The sequence below is a fragment of the Morone saxatilis genome, unplaced genomic scaffold, assembly GCF_004916995.1.
Source record: "Morone saxatilis isolate NCDOM2014 unplaced genomic scaffold, NCSU_SB_2.0 Contig14, whole genome shotgun sequence".
In the NCBI taxonomy this organism is placed as follows: domain Eukaryota; kingdom Metazoa; phylum Chordata; class Actinopteri; family Moronidae; genus Morone; species Morone saxatilis.
The window spans coordinates 2,964,854-2,973,698 of NW_023339696.1; the positions used below are offsets into that span (position 1 = coordinate 2,964,854).

Sequence of the window (8,845 nt, forward strand, 5' to 3'; positions counted from 1 at the left end):
ACTTTTCATTTGTAAGAGAAGGACTGTGTTATCTCTCCTTTCAAAGGTTATATAGTCCCTATAAGGTTGTGTCAATATTATCAGCTATCAGTGAAAGAGAGTTAATGTCACAGGTAGGAGCTGTAAACATCCTCTTGCCTCACGGTATAGTGATCAACTGAACCTTCATTGTATATGATTCTACCATAGGGCTGCCACATTATTTAAAAAAATACACATTAATACATGTTATCAGCAAAGATAAAGTCCAGGTGAATATTGAAAATTACATAAATATATGTATCAGTCAGTAATTGTTATTTTAATAGCTTATTACTGTTTGCACAATAAGAAGGTATGTTTATACATGGCACTAATAGGCCACCATACATGTTACTGTTTAATAGGTCACATCATTTTATACAATAGTATGGGTTCCCTGCTCAGTCTCTCTTTCCACTAAGGGGTCCTTGGCCTGAAAAACGCTGGAGACCCCTGATCTTGACAACATCACAAGTCCTGAGTTTGGTGTCCAAAAACACTACTGTTCGGACTATTTGGACTGTATGTAATTGCAAGAATTCACAGGCTGGGTGACTTTCTTCTGTGATTTACTTATCCTGGGGGCTCCCCCCGGGCGGCAGCCCACTGCTGGGGTGGTTAACACAGACACACACTTGAAACTAGTCTGACTTGTGTTCTAAAATAAGTAGCCACCCAACAATCACACCAGTCACACAGCAGCACAATCAACAAAGCTATCACTGTGCTGCACTAGCAGAGAAAAGTCTGCTCGCTCCCGTTCCACTGTAGGACACTGCACAGCAGGAAATCACACTCACATGGCTTTCCAGTGAATTAGAACAGAACCAATAAAAGTATTCCTTAAATGTAGCCTTTTCCTAAAGTATGAGGAGAACGGCCGAAGTTGAATGGAGTTTAAATAAGAGACAGTCAGACAACATTTAAGCTAGTTTGTAGTAACCATACACACAAAAACAAATACTTTTAAAGGGACAATTTTCCTAAACTCTAGAGCTGGTTACCCCCACCATACAGCCACTATACAACCACAGTCAATACGTTTAAGGCCTTCATTAATGATATATTCTATATGTATATGTAAGTAAGTTTCTAGTTATATAATGTATACATATGTAATTAATTTCAGAGGAGTTTTTAGTAAGTGTCAACCACACTGTACAGAAGAAAACACTGAGGTGTGCTACCTGTTGTTACCTATATAATAACACTTTACTGACAGTGATGGATAATTAGTGGCAGCACGCGGCACATTAAAGCTCCTGACGCGCCTCAGAGCGGGAGTCACGCGCACCGGAGAGGTTTGCTGTATAGTTTGATGGAAGTCGTGAAGTTGTGTTTACAGACCTTTATCCGACGGACACTGGCCTCCAGACGAAGCTGTTTCACTGCCTTCTGGGCGAGGGCTAGACTGCTGTTGGCGGCGCTGTTGTTTGACATGACTGAGTCCAAGTAACAGAGCAAGTGACCAAGTAGTCCGTTACATTAACGTTTCACTACAAGGCTGCAATAAGACACATCTTCCGGCGAGGTCCTTCAAAATAAAAAGCCCATTCACTCACTTTTTTTTTCACTCCCTCCACCCACAGAACGAAAACACGCACACAGACACGCCAGGGGCGTAGGCATAGACAGTGCGGACACTCTGGGGGCCGTGGGGTGTGTGGGAGGGGCTTAGAGAGAGTGGACCCTCATTGCCCCTTTTGATATACACCTGTGTTCAAGGTAGACCTCTCACTAACTTAAAGTTGGTGCCATTTGCTGTATATGCTCTGGAAAAGGCAAACCCATGTTCATGATGTTTTCTTTCTTTCTTGCAAAATAGTCAGTGGGAATATAACAACAGTATATGCATATTTTACATTAAACTATACAATGTATGAAAAACTATTCAATTATATTACATTTTCTTATTTTTCTTATTATTGTCATACTATACAGATATGCAATGATGACTGATAGGACACATCATAATAGTGAGCCCTGGGGCCCAGTACAAGTAAAAGTCAGAAATCAGAAATGTCACTTAAGTACAACACTGACAACACAAAAATAAAAATAAAATGTTTATTTAGTTTAGTGGCCTTAATTTAGAGCCATATATAAATAATAATAAAACAGAATTGGAGAGGTATTTCAGAGATGAAACAAGACTAAGATAAAAAATATTATGTATAAAACAATATTTGGATTATTATTATATTATTATTATATATTATTTGGATAACCGAGAACATCAATAAATAATACAGTTAAATCATTCAAATATGTAGCATAAAAAGAAAAGCAAATTGTCATACTTCTTCAGTCAATAAAATACATTCAAACTTTATTTACGATACTTTTTCATTTATTTTTCACCATCTCATTTTATTATTAAACTCCTTAGTTTAGTCCTGGCAGAAAAATAAATAAATAAAAGAAGACAGTAGTATTACAGCCTATATAATCGTCTATATATCTTATATAGACTGTCAATTATTTATATTAATTGTAATTATATGTAATAGAATAATGATGGAGTATTTGGGACCGTCCTCTAGAGGGAGCTAGTGAACTCAATGAAACACCAAGCGCCTGTTAAACCTCGACGAAGAAGAAAGCGGTTCAAAGTTCAACCTGGAACTGCTTCCGGTGTAGCTGGGGGTCACACAGAGGGGGAGTTAAACCTAAAAGTCTTCAAAATGCTGTTACGAGTGAGTACGATAAGTTTCCGGAGACCTTCCTGTCAGCGTGCCTCGCCGTAAATCGGGTTGAAAAGCTAAGAGCGGCGCTTCCGGTCGCTGCTGCTGTCGGTCGTGTTGAGCGTGTGAGCTGGCAGCTTGTGTAACGCTGCTTCATGGCTTCATCACCTCTACAGCTGACAGCTCACAGCTCACACTGTAACCTGGCTGACTGCAGGCCTTCTGCTGCACACACACAGTTACTGTGTTCTCACTGTAGACAACAAACCTAGCCAGTCTGAAGTAACCCGTTTCACTCGGTGTTGGTTTTTGGATTAACGTTACTGACGGTGCAGCTCTGACGTTAGATCTAACGGTGTGATTGTAAATGATGGCAGGTTAACGTTGCACCTGACGCAATGTCTAAGAGTTTAATTTTAATCGACTAAGTTTATTAGTTGTTAGACACACACAGTGGTATGGTAAATATAGTTTCATGGTGTAACAGTAAGCAGTATTACACAATTATTATCAGTTACAATGACCCTTAAAGGAATGAAAACAGGAGGGTTTTTTATTATTATAATTTCACAAAATATTATTTTTTATTTTAAACCTAATACAGTAGAACTGAATACCATAGATGAGTGAATGTACACAGTATGATAACCATCAATGTTCATACCATGGTACACCCATATATACTGCCAATGGGTGCACCATAGTGTCAGTATAGCACTGCAACCCTAACAATGTATGTCAATAGGGAACTACTAATATATTTTACATGGAAAGTCATTGACTTGACTTAATTAATTTAACAGAACCCTCATTTGTTGCATTTATTTAACTTTTTTAATGTAATATTTAAGTTAGTTTTATTCTTCTTTTTATGCGTTTATTAATCCCACATGTTTAAACATTTTTTTAAAAATATTGTGAGGTTGTTTCGGTTACAATAATTCATTTCTCTTCTGTGTTAAACCTTGTGTGTTTTCTGCATGTGTGTTCCAGAGGGTGTTGCACATCGGAGGCTTGACGCTGAAACACAGCAGGTCCATCCACCACAGTCCTGTATGGAGGAGTCCTCTCATACCTATAGTTGTGGAGCAGACAGTGAGTGGCACGGACCAACACACACGGAGCATCCTCACTAAGTAGACCTTGTTCAGGTTTGCCTGTAATACATTTCCTGAATAACACTGGTGGGGAATGTACACACAAGAGGAGCTCATTCACAACTTAAAAAAAAAAAAATAGCGCACTCCGGTCTCTTTCTTCCAGTAGTGTCCTCAGATACCAACAGGGTTTACACAGGAAGGGATGAGTTTTACATTCGCTTGTTTGCTTGGGACAAACCGACTGTGGAGTTAGAAAGAAAAGAAAGGAGAGAGAAACTCTCATAGTTAAGCTGAATTTGACTACATATTAGACACAAAAATATGCTCAAACTGTCAGTACTGTCAGAAAACTGCTTGATTTTTGTGCGTGCTTTTGATGGGCACTATTGTCCCACATAACGGTGCATGAAAGACATTAAAAAAGCTTCTCACAGCTAGAAAGAAAACTATGAATGTTGGTAAGACAGCGTCATACAGTATAACAGTATAGCAACTGCAAAAACAGCATACCGTATTATTATAGTAGCATTGCAAACTGTATAAGTAAGTAAACAAGTGGGACGTGGCAGTTGTTTGACAACATTAACAACCTCGTTTCGAACTTTCATAACAGTAAACAACACATTTTTGGTTCATCACAGCACTAGATAAAATTGTGTTTGTCAATTATTTTAAGTTACAACAATTCCAACAATTCTGCCTTTTTGTTTTTCTTCCAGGGGAGAGGAGAGAGAGCGTATGACATCTACTCTCGCCTCCTGAGAGAGAGAATCATTTGTGTAATGGGTCCTGTAAGTGTCTCCCTGGATGTTGAGACTGATTGAGAGTGAGCTTTTGTTGCATAAACACGTATTTAAAATGATTTTTAAAAAATATTCTCACTCTTTCTCCCCTATCTGCTTAGATTGATGACTCTGTAGCCAGTCTGGTTATTGCCCAGCTGCTCTTCCTACAGTCAGAGAGCAACAACAAACCCATCCACATGTACATCAACAGTCCTGGTAAGAGCTTTTCTGACTGGTTATTGTACATTTACTATTTTACATTGACCATCTGTTCTTTTTATACCAATTTCTTGTTTTACTACTTTCATTTTATAGCAATTTCTACCAGATATTTTAGTGGTGTCTTTACCAGTTGTTGGTGTCATTAAGATGGACGACTGTCTCAACCTTTGGCTTTAGTGATTCAACAACGTTTTCCGTATAGCTCATACGAGTGCGCCACGTCAGACAGCAAACACTCCTAACTTCAGATTTCTTTTGAAATCACCTGCGTAAAAATGATGAATGCCAGCTGTATGTAATGGAGTGCTTACACTGCCTGCCCGGTGTGTGAGGAAGCTCATTGGTGAAAATGGTACAGAAGAAATGTTGTCAAGTGAAAACAAAGCAGAAATCAAACAAAGAGAATGTGCTGCTGCTGCTGGCGGGGGTGCAGCCGAATGAGAGAGACCAGAGCAAAGCTGGGACAGGGTTTTTATCCTTTAGGAGCGCCTGACCCAGGTGCTCCAAATCCATACGCTGCTGATGGTACCTTCAAGGACACTCAGGAAAAACAATAACTGGTCCACCACATCAGCACATCAACATGTTAGAAGGGGGCCGTCACATGTGATTGAAGTCCTGCTGTTAACACTGTGTCACCTTGCTGAAATCAATGATAAGTGGTTTGATATAAAAGGCAAGGTGATTGATGAGTTCAAGGGAAAGTGTACATCACAGAGAGAGAGGAAAGAATACACGCCGTAATAGGTGATGTTGCATTGTCAGGCCGAGGTTGTTCCCCTGGAGCAACCTGCATACACCTTCAATGTGAAGGGAACCCCATCAGCAGCCATTTCTTTGAATGACGATATCGTTAGGCTGGATGATACGTTTCGAACCAGGCTATATTATAATTGGAACTGTACAGTCCAACAGGGTGATGTTAACGTAATTACAAAGTGTAACTACATAGGAAACTCAACATTGCTTTAAAGTAATGCAATGAACAATCCTTTAGTGAAAAGAGGACAGTAGACTAATTGCACTTGACTCCTACGAGTGGTCCAGAACACAATTGTGTTCGTGCGTTTCAAAGAAAATAGGAAAGCGATATTACCCATTTTTAAATTGCCATTCTGTAATATTGGTTTGTCATTTTAATATCCAATTTCCTTTTTCAGCTTCCCTTTTCTCCTTAGCATTTCACTGCGGCCCTATTATCCTGACTAGAACAATATGATGGTCTAATTACCAGTTTCCATTTCAATATAGAATATGGCTAATCAATCCCACTTGAGCACTTAAACTCATGCCATTTTTTAAATCCTTCCTCTCCCTCCAGGCGGCGTGGTGACAGCGGGCCTGGCCATTTATGACACCATGCAGTACATCCTTAATCCCATCTCCACCTGGTGTGTCGGACAGGCCGCCAGTATGGGCAGCTTGCTCCTGGCAGCGGGAACGTCGGGGATGAGGCATTCACTGCCCAACGCCCGCATCATGGTTCACCAGCCTTCAGGGGGCGCCAGGGTAAGGTTGTCTCCCCAGGTCCTCTTAATACTGACCTGATACAGTCTGAAAGGTAGGACAGCACAGTTCAGTCAAGGCTGTAATAAATAATGATCAGAGTGCTCTGTTTCCAGGGTCAGGCCACAGACATCGCCATCCAGGCTGAGGAGATCCTGAAGCTGAAGAAACAGATCAATTACATCTACGCCAAACACACAGGGCAGCCGCTGGCAACCATTGGTAGGTTCGGCCCGGCTCTTTTATCTACAGGCAAATCGTGGAGTTTAAGATGTACCAGTGCAACACTTCTTTCCCCACTCACTCACTCTTTCATGCTCAGAAATCTTGATCTGTAGATCATCCAGTGCTGTCTGAATAGGATACTATACACCCATATATACCTCTTGCACACGTAATGAATGAGTTTTCCACTCAAACATGGTTATGGGGCTGATCAGCAGTCTGTCTTGGGCAAACAACCGGCTGTTATTCCTGCTCATATTCTCAGTTTTGTTCTGCAAAACACAGCCCAGTTCTGTATTACACAGTGGCCCACTGTGGAGAGGACAGGATCAGCTCTGGGCCTGTATTTATTAAACTTCTAACAATTGCAGACTGTAGAATGCTCTAAAGAGCATTAGGAGTGAAAATAAAAAAGTTCCCTCCACTGCATGTGAAGAGAAATGCACAATTACCAAGCAACTCAGTTAAGTGTAAGAGGAACATTTAAAAGCAGTTCTCATGTGATAATGTGTTTTAATGATGTTAGATTTGAGCAGGAACAGCCAACCAGATGCATTAAACAAAAACATGGGATTGTAATTTCACTTGTGAAAGTGTCTAAAAAACAGGATTTAGTAAGGATTTTGTAAATTTCAATTATAAAAAGGTAAATGGCTCCAATAGAAATGTTGGCAAGTTTTAAGTGATGTTGACGTCAGCAGATACCATGTTGGTGTGATATACATTAATGTTCTAGGTGTAAAGGAGCTCTGTCATTTAAATTCCTTCCAGCCAATCCGACAAACCTGTTATAAACTGATGCTCATCTTTGTTCTCCTTTCCTTTTCTTTAGAGGGTGTGATGGAAAGGGATCGCTACATGAGCCCCATGGAGGCGCAGGACTTCGGTATCATCGACCGGGTCCTGGTCCACCCGCCCCAGGCAGGCCAGGATGAGCCCGAGCTGGTGCAGAAAGAGCCAGCAGCGGCAGCCAGTCCCTCTCCACAGCCAGAGTCCCCAGCCCCTGAGCCAGCCTCCCCTGGGACGAATCCCCCCTCCTCATACAAACCTGAGCCATGAAGCCACCCCAGAGCTGTCTGGATTTGATACCTGACAGTTCCTGAGAACAAGGCTGAGCCTCCGGGGGGTTTGTCTTGTCTTAAGTGGCTTCTTTCTTCCCCTTAACAACTCTCTGCAGTCTGCACACATGCAGGCATCATGTAGGGTGAGCAGTGACAGGTCCAATGTTTGGGTTAAGTTATATTGACATGTTGAATCATGTGGTCTATAAAATAAAAGTCAAAGAAGCAATGGCTGGAAAGTAGTCAGTCATCGTCTTTCCTCTCTACACAAGTTGTTCATTGCTCAGCTCTGGGACAAACTAGTATTTCAGCTGAGTGTAGACTGACGGCAGAGAGGATAAGATGCTCTACTACATGAGTTTATTTAGGGGAGGGGAAGCCTGTTAAGACTGTTGAGGCCATCTTGTTGTGTACCTCCTTGCTGCAGAGACGTCCACTGCAGAGTGGAGAAGACCTGTATGACCTGTATTTGAGTACTCGTATTTGTAATAAATATCATCATTTTGACCACAATTCACAAAACCTTTACTGCTTGTTTTTAATCCAACAGTTGTCTTAAATCCATCTATCCACAAGATCATCACATCCACAGTAACTGAACTGCTGCATTCTCACCCTGCTGTTCAAAGTCATTTAAAGTCATTGTTGGAAAATATAGAAATGAAGGATTTAGGCTGTAGATCTTAAATACCTTCTCTAGACATGTATTACGACATAAAATTTGGTTTGTTTTCGTAAAAAAGATTGTTTCCACGTTAAAATCATCACCTACTCCTATGTCATTCAAAATTCCAGAATTTATGAATATGCACATTTCTAAAGTTTTCCCGCTGGAAACGAGACTATTTCACTAGTCCATTCTCAGTGGATGTGACAATGACGTTTTAAAACACTGAATCCTTTTTGGGTCCTTGTTAGTGAACGAAACAGCTGTAAGTTTGTCGAAATAGACGCAATGTTACATAAAGTATGAACTATGTGTTGCATAATATGGCCCTTAGAGCACTCGGCCATCCTGTCCCAAAAATACTTGGATTCTTTCATTTGGGGCACCAAATTCAAAACTTCCTCATGCATTAAGATGGGACTTGATCCTGCGGTGGAGAAGTGGCATTCCGTCCAACACTTGGGACACTGAGTCACTCCCACCCCCCTGGGAATACCAGGTGCTGTAAGCTTTTTCATTTCTCTGAGCATACAGCAGAGGCTGCTGCTTCTTCACTGTACACAGAACGTTGTTC

General features: G+C 40.9%; 2 protein-coding genes across 2 annotated transcripts in view; one reads left to right on the plus strand and one right to left on the minus strand.

Annotated features, from left to right (window-relative positions):
- Window positions 1-1,598, minus strand: part of si:dkey-204f11.64 (uncharacterized protein LOC100537752 homolog) — a 3,140-nt gene extending 1,542 nt beyond the window's left edge. Inside the window, exon 1 of the mRNA XM_035655282.1 lies at window positions 1,369-1,598. Coding sequence (XP_035511175.1) covers window positions 1,369-1,461 — 93 coding nt within the window. The 5' untranslated portion in view covers window positions 1,462-1,598. The remainder of the gene's footprint in view (window positions 1-1,368) is intronic.
- Window positions 1,599-2,617: 1,019 nt separating this feature from the next.
- On the plus strand, window positions 2,618-8,126 carry clpp (caseinolytic mitochondrial matrix peptidase proteolytic subunit). The gene is made up of 7 exons (XM_035655553.1): window positions 2,618-2,717; window positions 3,699-3,800; window positions 4,525-4,596; window positions 4,710-4,806; window positions 6,134-6,321; window positions 6,435-6,540; window positions 7,376-8,126. The coding sequence occupies exons 1-7, from the start codon at window positions 2,706-2,708 to the stop codon at window positions 7,600-7,602; spliced, it is 804 nt and encodes a 267-aa protein (XP_035511446.1). The 5' UTR covers window positions 2,618-2,705; the 3' UTR covers window positions 7,603-8,126.
- Window positions 8,127-8,845: the final 719 nt, after the last annotated feature.

Bases quoted from the DNA above. Each gene is read 5' to 3' on its own strand.
- clpp (XM_035655553.1), top strand. The intron at 3,801-4,524 runs GTGAGTGGCACG...TTTTTCTTCCAG, and splicing joins CTATAGTTGTGGAGCAGACA to GGGAGAGGAGAGAGAGCGTA. The intron at 4,597-4,709 runs GTAAGTGTCTCC...CTATCTGCTTAG, and splicing joins TCATTTGTGTAATGGGTCCT to ATTGATGACTCTGTAGCCAG.